This window comes from Oncorhynchus masou, chromosome 5 (assembly GCF_036934945.1).
Source record: "Oncorhynchus masou masou isolate Uvic2021 chromosome 5, UVic_Omas_1.1, whole genome shotgun sequence".
In the NCBI taxonomy this organism is placed as follows: domain Eukaryota; kingdom Metazoa; phylum Chordata; class Actinopteri; order Salmoniformes; family Salmonidae; genus Oncorhynchus; species Oncorhynchus masou.
Genome location: NC_088216.1, coordinates 31839999 through 31857991, shown reverse-complemented (window position 1 = coordinate 31857991; position 17993 = coordinate 31839999). Strand labels below are relative to the sequence as shown.

The following is a 17993-nucleotide window of genomic DNA, read 5'->3' as shown; positions in this document are numbered from 1 at the left end:
ATATTTCATTAGGGATTATATTATATTATATATATATATATATATATATATATATATATATATATAGCAAACAAAGAAGATATTTTGAAAAATCTCTCAAATGAATAGTACGCAACCATTCAAACAACTGCATTAGCATGAGCATTTAAAAAACAAACATATTTCACTTATGTCACGTCCTCTCCTTTAGCTGTTGAGTCTAAACTATATTCACTAACTGAGTCCGTGACACTTTCCCGGTAGATTTCTGCTATAAAATCGTCAAAAAATCTGTTAACCTGGACTTTGATTTAGCTTTTCCAGTATTAGTAGCCATATTGTAAATTATCAAAACACTTTGTTATCATAACTCACAGATATACATAGTGCGCTGGGACATGTTCTTGCATAGATTTTGAATGGCCACTCGACTGCTGTACGCGCGTGGTTAGCTCGAAAGTTTTTCACCCTACAAAGGGGCATCACATACCCTTGTAAAGCACAGCTTATTGGCTATCTAGCTAGCTAGGTCTCAAAACGATAGGTGGTCATTGGACCAAGATACGATCAATCAAGTGAACACCGTCCGTCTCATCGGCACACTATGATGTTGTGTCTTCCTGGCTAAAATTGGCTTGCCATATGATATACTGATATAGTAAATATAGCAAAGGCTGGATATTCTGATATAGCAATGGCTGGTTAATTTTTAGAGTGTCTGCAGAATAATTACAAACCTAACTTGACTGGTTGAAATCACCGATTTCTTTCTTTGCAAGTTGAACGAGTGAAAATACAAAATCGATGCATAAAATCGTGCATAATACATGGATATTTTTTGGATATGAAAAAGGATTTTTCCTCTTTTTTATCTCTGGGACCCTTAGGATGACAAATCAGAACAAGATTTCAGAACGTAAGTACATCATTTACCTTCAGATGTGGATGTATCCAACCTGTCGCTGTGATAAAAGTGTTTTGTTGTTGTGCACTCTCCTCAAACAATAGCATGGTATTTTTTCAGTGTAATAGCTACTGTAAATTAGACAATGCAGTTAGATTAACACAAATTTAAGTTCTCTGCCCATATAAGACACTTATATGTCCCGGAAAATTGGTTGTTGTTTACAACGACGTTCTAGTCACATATGCATATTGATCAACAACTGTCCCGTAGACGTGACACCGATCCATAAGAACTTCCACCCAAAAACTATATTTTGGTATTGTTTCATTAGTCCATTGTTGATATAGTCTCAAAATGTTTTTCATGTCAGATACATGTTAAGATACTGTATCTCTCTTCCTATCTATCTCCCTATCCCTCTCTCCCACCTTGTCTCTCTTCCTATATCTGCCCCCGTCTCTCTTCCTATCTCTCTCTACATCTCCCTCTGTCCCTCTTTGTATCTTTCTCTTTATATATATACAGTGGGGCAACAAAAGGTATTGGCAACAAAAGGTATTTAGTCAGCCACCAATTGTACAAGTTCTCCCACTTAAAAATATGAGAGAAGCCTGTAATTTTCATCATAGGTACACTTCAGCTATGACAGACAAAATGAGAAGAAAAAAAATCCAGAAAATCACATTGTAGGATTTTTAATTATTAAAATTACAGGCCTCTCTCATATTTTTAAGTGGGAGAACTTGCACAATTGGTGGCTGACTAAATACTTTTTGCCCCACTGTAAGCTCACAGAACAGGACAGGTAAGTGCTGAAGCGTGTAGCGAGTGAAAATAGTCTGTCCTCGGTTGTAACACCGACTACCGAGTTCAAAACTGCCTCTAGATGCAACGTCAGCACAAGAACTGTTTGTCGAGAGCTTCATGAAATGAGGTTCCATGGCCAAGCAGCTGCACACAAGCCTAAGATCACCATGCACAATACCAAGCATCGGCTGGAGTGGTGTAAAGCTCGCCGCCAATGGATGTCAAGAGAACGCTACCTGTCCCAATGCTTAGTGTCATCTGTAAGGTTTGGCAGAGGAGGAATAATGGTCTGGGGCTGTTTTTTATGGTTCAGGTTAGGCCCCTTAGTTCCAGTTAAGGGAAATCTTAATGCCACAGTATACAATTACATTCTTTACAATTACAACTTTGTGGCAACAGTTTGGTTAAGGCCCTTTCCGGTTTCAGCATGACAATGCCCCCGTGCACAAAATGAGGTCCATGCAGAAATGGTTTGTCAAGATCGGTGTGGAAGAACTTGACTGGCCTGCAAGAGCCCTGACCTCAACCCCATCAAACACCTTTGGGATGAATTGGAACGCCGACTGCGAGCCAGGCCTGATCGCCCAATATCAGTGCCTGACCTCACTAATGCTAGTGGCTGAATGGAAGCAGGTCCACACAGTAATGTTCTAACATCTAGTGGAAAGCCTTCCCAGAAGAGTGGAGGCTGTTGTAGCAGCAAAGAGGGGACCAACTCCATATTAATGCCCATGACGAGCAGGTGTCCATATACTTCTGGCTATGTAATGTATTTCCAAATACAGAAATACAGCTGGTATGATGCATTTTGAATCATATGATGCAGAGTGCCTCATATGATGCTGCGTTTTTAAAAGTTATATATCTTGAACACTTTTTGGAACAATATCAACAATGGACTAATGAAACAAATACTAATTGATAGTTTTTGGGTGGCGTTTTCCTTTAATGGCGGAAAGCAGCCAAACTGTCTCAACCCAGGCAGAAATTGTTTGAGTCAACGTAGTTTCCTTGCTTATTTCAACAAACATTTGAATGTATGATTTTCTTGTGTCAACGTGGCTCGTTGATTGAATTTGCAATAAGCCATAACCGTTCACAGGTAAGCCATTTTTCAATTCCGTATTTTTGGTGTAGTAGGACTACCAACAAAATATCTGTGAACTGAGGAACAACAGTTTTACTACTAGTAAGTCCAACTTTATAGTGTTGAACGGCTGGTGCTCTATTGCTCTGCTGTAGTGGCTTTGAGTGGAGCTCACGCCCTGGTTTCACATTGCACCCAAATGTTAACTGAGCTGTCTAGCACTCTGGCGTCGAAACAGCTGCAGAAAGAAACACATGCTACAGCAGGGGTTGTAAACCTCAGCTTATCCCCACTAGACCAAACTATTTTCCTGACACACACACACACACACACACACACACACACACACACATTCTTAAGCACAACAAAGATCCTGTAGGTGATCGCCAAAGTTCTGTGCTAGTTTTTGGAAAAGAGAGCATGTGCTTCTGATTTGGGGTGAGGCCTTTTTGGTAATTCCTCCAATAACAATATGAAGCTGGGCATCTTACACTTGGATACACATGCACGTACACACACGCCCCAAAAGCTGATTTGAAAAAAAATACACAAGCGATTGTCCACTATCGCTCAGACAGCATAACAAAAAATAAAGCATAATGTGCATAATATGTTGCCATTTTTGATGACCAAGGACCAGATTTGGAAATATTCACCACAAAAAACATGCCACAAATAACAACACAATGACAAAGGCATTGGCATTCAACAACGTATGTGTATCGAATGCTAACTAGGTTAGCGTCAGGAGGGTGAATGCTCTGACCATGTTCCATTCCACACATTAAAGGGGCCTGAGGCAATGACATCAGAAACTCACAATTTACTCAAACCCGTGGGGTTCGGTTATCTGCCTTAAAGCCAGTAGTTGGGCTTCGGAGAGAGTACTGTATAAAAAACGAGCACAGCCAGGGTCCGTAAGCACTCCCTTTCAAATTGCAATTAATTCCGCACGAGGTCTGCCTACCATAGTAGTTTTAAATATTGCAAGAGGAATCAGAGCGAGACAGAGAAATACTTTTTTTTCTTCTAGCACTGACTTTACTTATAGCTACCTTATTGAGGAATAATGTTCTTACGATGACTAGGATATGTGGTTGTCCCACCTAGCTATCTGAAGATGAATGTACTAACTTTAAGTCCCTCTGAATAGGAGCGTCTGCTAAATGACAAAAATGTGAATGTAGAGGGAGAGATCAGCACCAGCTGAATAAAGACATCAAATCCACTGACAGGGGATAAGGAATCAGGATCTTTAATCAGGGATTTGCGCTCAGCGCCAGATCAAGTAATAGAGTAGATTTTTATTTGGTTACAAAAGTGCCATGCTTCATTACTGAACTAAGTGGATTCTGTAGGTTGATGTTTTAAGCATTAAAATTGAAGGGAAAAAGATTCAAGCTAAAGTGCGATGGCTACAAAGTTCAACCCCTTTTTGTGAATAATAGTTGAGAAACCCATTCCATTTTCCATATAGGACGCATTTGAGAATCGCTGGTTATCGTACTATACATTAGCCTATATAGTATTTTTGTCACTTCCAGTATTAAATAGATCACTCCCTATCGTACAGCACATTCAGTTAAGTCAACCCCATCCATCTTAAACGCAGCTAGCCCACTCCATAAGAAATAATGGGTCCTGCACCAACTAAACACCAATGAAACCACATGAATAATAGTGGCTGGCTAACCTGATTTCACCACACACATTTAATTACTGTGGGTCCATCTATTCCTGGATGGGTTCTCCGTCATTTATCTCTCCCTTCTGAGGAGAAACCGCGGTTGGGGTTGGGGTGTGTGTGAGCGGTATATCAGAGACATTGTTTTTTTTAAATGACAATGTTTGTGTGTGTGTGTATGTATTAGGGCTGGGTGATATATTGAATTAATTAAATTCATTCAAATGTATGTTTTTGCGCAATGCTTCAAATGCCTGTATCGCGAGAATAAAGGGTTTTATACTTTTTATTTCCTTGAGGTTTCCGTCTTTTAGGTCGTCTCCTTCGCTCCTTCTATGCCGTGTGCACCTTTCCGTTTGCTATTTCAGCCACAACCATTGTTGACAGGTGTATAAAATCGAGCGCAGATGGCGCTGGAGGAGATGGCCGCCGTTTTACGGTCAATTGTGCTATTATGTGGGGGGGTTTCGCGATAGTTGGAAATAATTTTGTACATAATGTTTCTGCAACCGTATCTTTACGGCAGAAAAGAGCTTCTGGATATCAGGACAGCAATCACTCACCGCGGATTAGACAAAGATTTTTTCAACAACTACAACAAGAAGGACTCATACGATATTCTCCAAACATATTTGTAAACAGCAGCTGGTGCACAAAAGGAAGTCTCTAGATTTTGCTCACCTGAAGTAGAGTATATTGTCATAAATTGCAGGCCACACTACTTGCCTAGAGAGTCCTCGGCTATACTTTTCGTGGCTGTTTATTTACCACCACAAACAGATGCTGGCACTAAGACCGCACTCAGTCAGCTGTATAAGGAACTAAGCAAACAGGAAACCACTCACCCAGAGGCAGTGCTCCTAGTGGCCGGAGACTTTAATGCAGGGAAACTTAAATCAGTTAAACCAAATCTCTATCAACATGTTAAATGTGCAACCAGAGGGAAAAAAATTCTAGATCACCTGTACTCCACACACAGAGACGCGTACAAAGCTCTCCTTCGCCCTCCATTTGGTAAATCCGACCACAACTCTATCCTCCTGATTCCTGCTTACAGGCAAAAATTAAAGCAGGAAGCACCAGTGACTCGGCCTATAAAAAAATGGTCAGATGAAGCAGATGCTAAACTACTGGACTGTTTTGCTATCACAGACTGGAACATGTTCCGGGATTCTTCCGATGACATTGAGGAATACACCACATCAGTCACCGGATTTATCAATAAGTGCATTGAGGACGTCGTCCCCACAGTGACTGTACGTACATACACCAACCAGAAGCCATGGATTACAGGCAACATTCGCACTGAGCTAAAGGGTAGAGCTGCCGCTTTCAAGGTGCGGGACTCTAGCCTGGAAGCTTACAAGAAATCCCGCTATGCCCTGTGACGAACCATCAAACAGGCAAAGTGTCAATACAGGGCTAAGATTGAATCATACTATACCGGCTCCGACGCTCGTCGGATGTGGCAGGGCTTGCAAACTATTACAGACTACAAAGGGAAGCACAGCCACAAGCTGCCCAGTGACACGAGCCTACCAGACAAACTAAACCACTTCTATGCTCGCTTCGAGGCAAGCAACACTGAGGCATACATGAGAGCATCAGCTGTTCCGGATGACTGTGTGATCACTCTCTCCGTAGCTGGCGTGGGTAAGACCTTTAAACAGGTCAACAAACCTGGGGCCAGATGGATAACCAGGACGTGTGCTCCGGGCATGTGCTGACCAACTGGCAGGTGTCTTCACTGACATTTTCAACATGTCCCTGATTGAGTCTGCAATACCAACATGCTTCAAGCAGACCACCATAGTCCCTGTGTCCAAGAACACAAAGGCAACCTGCCGAAATGACTACCTGTAGCACTCACGTCCGTAGCCATGAAGTGCATTGAAAGGCTGGTAATGGCTCACATCAACACCATTATCCTAGACCCACTCCAATTTGCATACCGCCCAAACAGATGATGCAATCTCTATTGCACTCTACACTGCCCTTTCCCACCTGGACAAAATGAAAACATATGTGAGAATGCTATACATTGACTACAGCTCAGCGTTCAACACCATAGTACCCTCAAAGCTCATCACTAAGCTAAGAAACCTGGGACTAAACACCTCCCACTGCAACTGGATCCTGGAGTTCCTGACGGGGTGCCCCCAGGTGGTGAGGATTGGTAGCAACACATCTGCCACGCTGATCCTCAACACTCCCCAGGGGTGCGTGCTCAGTTCCCTCCTGTACTCCCTGTTCACCCACAATTGTATGGCCAGGCATGACTCCAACACCATCACAGTTTGCAGACGACACAACAGTGGTAGGCCTGATCACCGACAACGACGAGACAGCCTATAGGGAGGAGGTCAGAGACCTGGCCGGGTGGTGCCAGAATAACAACCTATCCCTCAACGTAACCAAGACTAAGGAGATGATTGTGGACTACAGGAAAAGGAGCCTCAAGCACATCCCCATTCTCATCGACGGGGCTGTAGTGGAGCAGGTTGAGAGCTTCAAATTCCTTGGTGTCCACATCAACAACAAACTAGAATGGTCCAAACACCCCCAACCCCTCTTTTACACTGCTGCTACTCTCTGTTTATCTTATATGCATAGTCACTTTAACTATACAGTCATGTACTTACTTCCTCAGTTGGCTCGACCAACCAGTGCTCCCGCACATTGGCTAACCGGGCTATCTGCATTGTGTCCCACCACCCACCAACCCTTCTTTTTACGCTACTGCTACTCTCTGTTCATCATATATGCATAGTCACTTTAACCATACCTGCATGTACATACTACCTCAATAAGCCTGACTAACCGGTGTCTGTATAAAGCCTTGCTACTCTTATTTTCAAATGTCTTTTTACTGTTGTTTTATTTCTCTACTTACCCACACACACACACAAACACACACACACACACACACACACACACACACACACACACACACACACACACACACACACACACACACACACACACACACACACACACACACACACACACACACACACACACACACACTATTGGTTAGAGCCTGTAAGTAAGCATTTCACTGTAAGGTTTACATCTGTTGTATTCGGCGCACGTGACAAATAAAACTTTGATTTGATCATGCAATCTCCATAGACAAACATTGGCAGTGGAATGGCCTTACTGAAAAGCTCAGTGACTCGTGAATACAGTATATCGTGAATCGCCCATAACTTCGAAAAGATCGAGATATGATTTTTAGGACATATCTCCAAGCCTTAGTGTGTATGTGTGTGATGCACATGTGCACGTTCGTGTATGTGGAGGTCCCTGACCTCCCATCTGATCTAGAATGGGCTACCCATTCTGTTCCCTTTGCCTGAGATGAAAAGGTGGATTGGACTAAGATATGTGACAGAAGACAAGCCGAGCTCTTCCTTTTAAACATACACAACGTTTCAAATGTCTAGAATGTCCTTCTATGGATGAACAGATACTAGTCCACCCAAGGATGGAGGAATCAAGGTCGGGTGAAATTGCCCCTAGATGCTGATCTTGGGATAGTTTTGCATTTTTCCCACTAATGTTTAATGTTGGGGGGAGGGGAAGTGTATCCTTTAAATATTTTTATTTGTATTAATTATTTAATTGAATTTATCCTAGATCTGTCCCTATGGGAAACTTCACTACGAAAGTCACAACTAACAGTTTCATTATGAGAAAAGGCTAAATTGATTCCAGTATTGGTCCAAACTCAAATGCCCACTTCTTTATATAAATTGAGTAATAATATATCATGTTATTATCTGCATCAGTTACTAACACAACTATTATGTTTTTTTGACTCGACACAAAAATTACTATGTACTAATACAATGCCGACATTCACCAATGCTTGCACATATGCGTACACTACATATACTTTAAAACTTTATTTAGAGATTTTCAGATATAACAACAAAAACAGTACAACTGTCACGTTCTGACCTTTATTTCCTTTGTTTTGTCTTTATTTAGTATGGTCAGGGCGTGAGTTGGGGTGGGCAGTCTATGTTTGTTTTTCTATGATTTGGGTATTTCTATGTTTCGGCCTAGTATGGTTCTCAATCAGAGGCAGGTGTCATTAGTTGTCTCTGATTGAGAATCATACTTTGGTAGCCTGGGTTTCACTGTGTGTTTGTGGGTGATTGTTCCTGTCTCTGTGTTTGTTTTCACCAGATAGGCTGTTTAGGTTTTCTCACATTTATTGTTTTGTTCATGTGTAGAGTCTTTATAAATTAAACATGAATAAACACCACGCTGCATTTTGGTCCGCCTCTCCTTCAACTCAAGAGAACCGTTACAACAACCCTAACCCCTCATTCTCCCACCCCATCCCCTCCCTCCCTCCTAACCACCCGCCCACCCGCCAAGGCATCTATAAAAGTAAGTTAAATAGGAAATAAAAACAGAAACAAACAGTAATAGAAACAAAAACAATTGAAAAAAAAAGTGAAATACAAATTCTTATCAGCACAAATGACCACTATAACAGGCAAGACTGCTTACTAAACTATGCAAGTTACACTAAGTAATAGACAGGCTCTCCATGTATTGTATTAATGGGGACCAGTTTAAGTCAAACTTTTGTTGGGACCCATGACATGATGACATCACCTCCAGATGACATCATCTCCTTAACCCACTGCATAAAGGAGGGCGGCTTTGCAGACTTCCAGTGAAAGAGGACAAGGTGGCGACCTGGCAGTGAGCTAGCAGCGAGGTAGCATTCTGGTCGAGGGGAAGTACCCCAAAAATGGTAGTGACCGGGTTGGGGCTAACAGTTGTATTACACATATGTGAGAATGCCTCTGGAGTCCCAGAGGCCACTCAAAGATTGGCATGACCAAAACATGTGCCCCACAGTCGCTGGACTCTGGTGGCATCTCAAACACTTGGGGTCAACATTTGGGTATATTTTTTCCAATCTGTCATTTGAGTAATGGAGATGGTGCAAAACCTTAAACTGAATAAGCCCATTCCTTATGCAAAATGTTGTGTGGATACGCTCAATACTATGCCATATATCATCGGGTAGCTCGCCACCTATGTCTTGCTCCCATGCAGATTTTGTATTTGCAAAGGAAGGCGGATTAATGTTCTGTATTATGTCGTATAATCTGGAGATTGTGCCCTTCAGATAAGGGTTAAGATCTAAGCACATCTCAACTGGACACTTAGTAGGCTTGAGTGTTTGTAGGTATCTAAAAAAAGGGGTAATGGGAATATTCTGGTCAACTCTCAAGAGTATCGAATGAGACGAATGTGTTATCAACAAATAGGTCACAAAAAAACACCAGACCGTTCCTATGCCAGAACTGGAATGCCTTGTCAATCTGTGATAATGGGAAGAGATGATTAGATGTTAATGGAGAGAAGCCGCTTGCTTGTTTAAGGCTAATGTGATTTTGGAATTGGGACCAGATTTTAAGGGAGTTCTTAACAATGGGCTTCAAAACATGGGTGCCAAAGGGCCTCCTGGGTGGCGCAGTGGTTAAGCACCAGCTGTGCCACCAGAGACTCTGGGTTCGTGCCCAGGCTCTGTCGTAACCAGCCGGGAGGTCCATGGGGCGACGCACAATTGGCCTAGCATCACCTGGGTTAGAGAGGGGTTGGGGTTGGTAGGGATATCCCTGTCTCATTGCGCACCAGTGACTCCTGTGGCGGGCCGGACGCAGTGCACGCCAACCAAGGTTGCCAGGTGCACGGTGTCCGACACATTGGTGCAGCTTCCGGGTTGGATGTGCACTGTGTTAAGAAGCAGTGCAGCTTGGTTGGGTTCTGTATCGGAGGACACATACAGGAGTTGTAGCAATGAGACAAGATAGTAGTTACTAAACAATTGGATACCATGAAAATGGGGTAAAATTCAAAACAACAAAAAACATGGGTGCCAAGGTTCATGGGCATTGGGGAGCACAGGAGCGAGACCAGAGAAGTTGGATGTCTTGACTGTAACTCCATGATGGCCCAAGTTGGGCAATCCTTATTTTCAAATGTAGAAATCCAATAAACACATTTACAGTTGAAGTTAAAACTAGTTTTTCAACCACTCCACAAATTTCTTGTTAACAAACTATAGTTTTGTCAAGTTGGTTAGGACATCTACTTTGTGCATGACACAAGTAATTATTCCAACAATTGTTTAAACAGCTTGGAAAATCCCAGAAAATTATGTCATGGCGTTAGAAGCTTCTGATAGGCTAATTGATAATTTGAGTCAATTGGAGGTGTACCTGTGGATGTATTTCAAGGCTTACCTAAAAACTCAGTGCCCCTTTGCTTGACATCATGGGAAAATCAAAAGAAATCAGCCAAGACTTAAGAAAAAAAGTCTGGTTCAGCCTTGTGAGCAATTTTGAAATGCCTGAAGGTTCCATGTTCATCTGTACAAACAACAGTACGCAAGTATAAACACCATGGGACCACGCAGCCGTCATACCGCTCAGGAAGGAGACTAGAGGTCGACCGATTAATCGGAATGGCCGATTAATTGGTTTTCATAACAATCGGAAATCGGTATTTCTGGACGCCGATTTGGCCGTTTAATTATTATATTTTTTTTTACACCTTTATTTAACTAGGCAAGTCAGTTAAGAACACACTCTTATTTTCTTATTTTTAATGATGGCCTAGGAACAGTGGGTTAACTGCCTTGTTCAGGGGCAGAACGACAGATTTTTACCTTGTCAGCTCGAGGATTCAATCTTGCAACCTTATGGTTAACTAGTCCAACGCTCTAACCACCTGCCTTACATTGCACTCCACGAGGAACCTGCCTGTTACGCGAATGCAGTAAGAAGCCATGGTAAGTTGCTAGCGAGCATTAAACGTATCTTGTAAAAAAAACAATCAATCAATCATTCAATCATAATCACTAGTTAACTACACATGGTTGATGATATTACTAGTTTATCTAGCGTGTCCTGCATTGCATATTATCGATGCGGTGCGCATTCGCGAAAAAGGACTGTCGTTGCTCGAACGTGTACCTAACCATAAACATAAATGCCTTTCTTAAAATGAATACACAAGTATAGATTTTTAAACCTGCATATTTAGTTAATATTTTTTGCTAACATGAATTTCTTTTAACTAGGGAAATTGTGTCACTTCTCTTGCAACAGAGTCAGGGTATATGCAGCAGTTTGAGCCGCCTGGCTCGTTGCGAACTGTGTGAAGACCATTTCTTCCTAACAAAGACAGCCAACTTCGCCAAACGGGGGATGATTTAACAAAAGCGCATTTGCGAGAAAAAAAAGCACAACCGTTGCACGACTGTACCTAACCATAAACATCCATGCCTTTCTTAAAATCAATACACAGAAGTATATATTTTTAAACCTGCATATTTAGCTAAAAGAAATCCAGGTTAGCAGGCAATATTAACCAGGTGAAATTGTGTCACTTCTCTTGCGTTCATTGCACGCAGAGTCAGGGTATATGCAACAGTTTGGGCCGCCTGGCTCGTTGCGAACTAATTTGCCAGAATTTTACGTAATTATGACAATGTAACAGGAATATTTAGACTTATGGATGCCACCCGTTAGATAAAATACGGAACGGTTCCGTATTTCACTGAAAAAAGTTTTGTTTTTGAAATTATAGTTTCCGGATTCTACCATATTAATGAACAAAGGCTCGTATTTCTGTGTGTTATTATGTTATAATTAAGTCTATGATTTGATATTTGATAGAGCAGTCTGACTGAGCGAAGGTAGGCAAGCAGGCTCGTACACATTCAAACAGCACTTTTGTGCGTTTTGCCAGCAGCTCTTCGCAATGCTTAAAGCATTGAGCTGTTCATGACTTCAAGCCTATCAACTCTCGAGATTAGGCTAGTGTAACCGATGTGAAATGGCTAGCTAGTTAGCGGGGTGCGTGCTAATAGCGTTTCAATCGGTGACGTCACTTGCTCTGAGACTTGGAGTAGTTGTTCCCCTTGCTCTGCAAGGGCCAAGGCTTTTGTGGAGCGATGGGTAACGATGCTTCGAGGGTGGCTGTTGTTGATGTGTTACTGGTTCGAGCCCAGGTAGGGGCGAGGAGAGGGACGGAAGCTATACTGTCACGCTGGCAATACTAAAGTGCCTATAAGAACATCCAATAGTCAAAGGTATATGAAATACAAATGGTATAGAGAGAAATAGTCCAAAATTCCTATAATAACTTCAACCTAAAACTTCTTACCTGGGAATATTGACGACTCATGTTAAAAGGAACCACCAGCTTTCATATGTTCTCATGTTCTGAGCAAGGAACTTAAACGTTAGCTTTCTTACATGGCACATATTGCACTTTTACTTTCTTCTCCAACACATTGTTTTTTCATTATTTAAACCAAATTGAACATGATTCATTATTTATTTAAGGCTAAATTGATTTTATTGATGTATTATATTAAGTTAAAATAAGTGGTCATTCAGTATTGTTGTAATTGTCATTATTATAAATACATTTAAAGAATTGGCAGATTAATCGGTATCGGCTTTTTTTGGTCCTCCAATAATCGGTATCGGCGTTGAAAAATCATAATCGGTCGACCTCTAAAGGAGACGCATTCTGTCTCCTAGAGATCAACGTACTGTGGTGCGTAGAGTGCAAATCAATCCCAGAACTAAAGCAAATGACCTTGTGAAGATGCTGGAGGAAACAGGTACAAGACTATCTATAGCCACAGTAAAACAAGTTCTATATCGACACAACCTGAAAGGCCAGAAGAATCCACTGCTCCAAACCGCCATAAAAAACCCAGACTACGGTTTGCAACTGCACATGGGGACAAAGATCGTACTTTTTGGAGAAATGTCCTCTGGTCTGATGAAACAAAAATGGAACTGTTTGGCCATAATGACAATCTTTATTATTTGGAGGAAAAAGGGGAATGCTTGCAAGCCGAAGACACCACCCCAGCCGTGAAGTACGGTGGTGGCAGCATCATGTTGTGGGGGAGCTTTGCTGCAGGAGGGACTGGTGCACTTAACAAAATAGATGACATCGTGAAGAAGGAAAATTATGTGGATATATTGAAGCAACATCTCAAGACATCAGTTCAAGCTTGGTCACAAATGGGTCTTCCAAATGGACAATGACACCAAGCATACTTCCAAAGTTGTGGCAAAATGGCTTTAGGACAACAAAGTCAAGGTTTTGGAGTGGCCATCACAAAGCCCTGACCTCAATCCGATTGAAAATTTGTGGGCAGAACTGAACAAGCTTGTGTGAACAAGGATCCTACAAACCTGACTCCGTTACACCAGCTCTGTCAGAAGGAATGGGCCAAAATCCACCCAACTTATTGTGGGAAGCTTGTGGAAAGCTTCCCGAAATGTTTGACCCAAGTTAAACAATTTAAAGGCAATGCTACCAAATACTAATTGAGTGGATGTACACTTCTGACCCACTGGGAATGTGATGAAAGAAATAAAAGCTGAAATAAATCATTCTCTCTCCTATTATTCTGACATTTCACATTCTTAAAATAAAGTGGTGATCCTAACTGACCTAAGGCAGGGAATGTCGGGAATTGTGAATAACTGAGTTTAAATGTATTTGGCTAAGGTGTATTTAAACTTCAGACATCAACTGTAAATTGTAAAATGTATCTCTAAAAAAACATATTTGGGGGAAAATCAAAGTTCAATCAAAGATGCATAAAATAAAGAACAAATTGGATCTTAAAGGACAATAGCCTATATTAGAATTTCAATAAAAAGCGATATTAAAATCCATGCATTTTCGCGCTCTGTTTAAAAAAAGATAATAAAGTAATTTTCCTCCAGCTGAATATCTCTGCTAGATGTTCTTCATTTCATGCACCGTGGTTTAGGGGTAGGCTACTGTGTATTACTGTGGAGTGGGTAGCGACTGTACGGAAAATGTACCCACAAGCCTGTAATGGGCTATAGAACAAATTGTGAGAAAGAGAAAATGGCAGTGTGGATATAGGACACTAGAGTAAAAAAAACATCTCGGTGAACACAATTACTTCCTTTCCTTTTCACCATCTGCGGGGCACTTTCTGGTATAGCCACTGAAAATGTATGTGTACATGTGTTAGTCGAGTACGAGAACAAGACAAAGCTAATATGATAAGATGATATGCATTTTTTTAATCGCTTTCAACTCTGCTCTGCCAAAGTAAACTTTAAAAATATATATATATTATACGTGAAGAATTTCTGTTACATGGGGCTTACATTTCAAGATTGCAAGTTAAAGGGGATATATTGAAAAAGATGATAAAGAACATTGAGGAAAAGGACATCAAATCTATGAGAATGTATTTATGTATGAAGCATGAAGTATTTCTAAAAGTCACTGCTGTAATGACAGAGGGCGTGCCATTAATCAACAGGTAAAACCTGGCAAGCCTGTTACCTCATACAATATACATTTAGCTAAGAGCAAAAACACAGGCACAATTTGTTCAAAAGTTAGGATTATGGATATTGAAATTGTCTCCAATTAGCCCGCAGAGCATAAATCATTTTCAGTTTCAATCACAAAATGTGGCAATGAAGCATATAGAGAGTTATGACAATGGCTAGACCTACTGTATGTGTGTTCTGTACAATGTTACTTGACATTCGGTGAAATAAGAACATGCTATGACATGTTTATGACACCATTGTGACAGTGCAAATAAATTGCTGTCAAATGTTGAGTGAATAGGCCTAAACCTAATGTAAGTGGGTTGGGCCAAAAAACAATGCTAAGTAGCCTATAAATACAAGAAGAGAGACATTGGGGGTAATCATTAGCCAAGTCCACTGTCATCATTGAGCCTGTGATTTCTGGGTTATTAGAGCAAATAGATTAGGCTGACATACTGTATACAGGTAACTGCCAAAATAAAGGAAACACCAACATAACGTGTCTTAAAGGTCCAATGCAATCATTTGTATCTCAATATCAAATCCTTTCTGGGTAACAATGAAGTACCTTACTGTGATTGTTTTCAATTACAAATTGTCAAAAAGAAACAAAGATAGCATCTTAGCAAAGAGCAATTTCTCAATCAAGAATTTTGCTAGGACTGTCTGGGAGCGGTCTGAGTGGAGAGGGGAAAACTGAAAATTAGCACAATAAATGAACTCTCTGTTTAATATGCCTATTAACTAATTTACTGCCTGGCAATGTCACCAGGGGTGTAATCACTAGTCCAAACAGTAAACTGGAACTTCCATTGGCCAAATTCAGGTAGGTCCTTCCCAGTTTCGTTCCATTTTCTTAGATTTAAGAAACGTTTTGCAACAGAATCGGTGTAATGAATACATCACAGGGAAAGCCAAAACTCCATCCCACCAAAACAGGCTTAAATGTCAGGCAGTCTTTTCAAACAACTCTTACACTAAAAGGGTATTATAATCATGTTCACAATATTATTGCAACCTCAGTGTGGAAATATATATAAAAAAGAGAAAAATCATGTTTTTGACTGCACTGGGTCTTTAATAGGGTATTGGGCCACCATGAGCTGCCAGAACAGGTTCAATGTGCCTTGTCATAGATTCTGCAACACCATTCTTCCATGTGAAATTCCATCATTTTGAGGTTTTGTTCGTGGTGGAGGAAAATGCTGTCTCAGGCAGTGTTCAATAACGGAGGTGCATAAAGATGACAGCCCCCATGCACTAACCACAAATTCCTTGTTTATCTATGTTCCCAATATTGTACATTGTTCTCTGTCACTCTTTTTTTTGGTATGGTCATTAGCAAAGTACAGCCTACATGATCCACTTTAAGCTTCAAGATGCCAGCAATTTGAAAAAACGAAAAAGTATAGTGTGCTGATTTAATGGCACATTGAACCAACTCAGTTGATAGTGCAAAAACAATGACGTCATATCTGAATTATGCCATTTTTACACAGTTCACAATTGGGTTGAGAAATGGTGACAGACACACACACAGCCTATGCTCCTTTGAGACACCTATTTCAAAGTCACTGATATCTCTTCGTCTAGCCATGATAATAATGGGCAATAGGTATTTTTATACATGACCCTAAGCATGATGGGATGTTATTTACTTAATTAACTCAGGGACCACACCTGTGTGGAAGCACATGCTTTCAATACACTTTGTGTTTCCTTTATTTTGACAGTCCCCTGTTGATTCGCGAGTCGGTTTCATTGACTGGCAAACAGATTTTCTAGCTCTATATCAAGTCTGTTTTGCCATGCAGCTCTGGAATGTAGGCTATGGGTGGGTGGAATTCATATCAAACGGTTTAACTCGGTGAAAACAACTCCATGTAGCCCAGAATAACGGTTATCTGCATCAAATAACGGGAAAGTGTCCCGTTGAAAGTCAAGAGGGAACTATGCAAGGAAAACGCTTTCTATGAAGAGCAAAACAGTAATACAAGTAGGCTATTATTAGACTAAAATAGGCTATTATTATTAACAAGCTAGCAATTTAGACTATGCAATTACATATTTTGTTTATTCAGTCTGCGTATAGCCTAACCTTCTGTGGGAATAACCTTCTGTGCGTTATTGTCATGTTCTTTGTTGTCGTATATTCCTAAAATAAACAAACAAAGCAGACTACGAGAACAGACTTTGATTTGATAAATCCCGAGCAATTAAATGTCTAGTCCGAGTGACCTACACCAACAACAAACTCAACCAAATGTCATTCAGTTATGGATGTGTGAGGTTGTTGCCATGGATCAGTCCTAAAACTGTAGCCTAGCTATCCTGTAACAACAATGTAACAACCACTCCGAATTGGAAACACTACTACAGACGCCCACTCACAAAGAAAAAGGATTACATGTGTGCTGGGCAATGTAGCTTAGCCTACCTTGGAACACAACTCGGAGAAGAACGGTCTATTTCCCACGTTGCAAAAAGGTTCATAGGCACGGGTATGGGACCATCTGACCCACCCGAATTCGAACCCATGCCTCCTGCTCCAACCGCGGCTCCAGGAGCAGTAGCCATAGGTGCCGGGGGTGGTCCACCGATCCCGCCGCCGCTGCCTGGATTCAGGAAAGCGGCCCGCACTCCTCCTCTCTCTACGGCCGCCGCCATCATCGCCTCTCCCCGGGTAGCAGCAGGCTATAGGCTGTGATGCTTGCTCGCGTAGCAACTCTCCGCAATATCACAGAAAGTTGTCAATGTAGCAGGCAGCTCAAGGCTAGCAAATCGAGAGTGCTGAAACCGAGGCATTGGAATACAAATCTGGGCGGGGCGTTGTTCAGCACGCACACTCAAAAACAAGGCAAGGTTCTACTATTGGACGCTAGGGGCGCCCGCAGACCATTTGATTTTTCAAAGGCGCGGATCATTGGTTGATTGTAAATAAAAAATCAGAGTGAATATGTTGGATTATCAAAATATTTTTTCATTCGAATTAACCTCAATGTGATTGTAGCTAGTAGACAATTATTAGTCTATGCATAATTATTGATTGGACATTTTATGACCATAGTAAGAAACGTTATATAGTCTATAGGCTAATGATACAATATATCAAATCCAATCAAATGTTGTTGGTCACATACA

General features: G+C 41.2%; 1 protein-coding gene across 2 annotated transcripts in view; it reads right to left on the bottom strand.

Annotated features, from left to right (window-relative positions):
- Positions 1-17665, bottom strand: part of LOC135539425 (phosphofurin acidic cluster sorting protein 2-like) — an 87035-nt gene extending 69370 nt beyond the window's left edge. For both annotated transcript variants that reach the window (XM_064965304.1, XM_064965305.1), the window contains exon 1: positions 17290-17665. In XM_064965304.1, coding sequence (XP_064821376.1) covers positions 17290-17522 — 233 coding nt within the window. In that variant the 5' untranslated portion in view covers positions 17523-17665. The remainder of the gene's footprint in view (positions 1-17289) is intronic.
- Between the last annotated feature and the right edge of the window lie 328 nt (positions 17666-17993).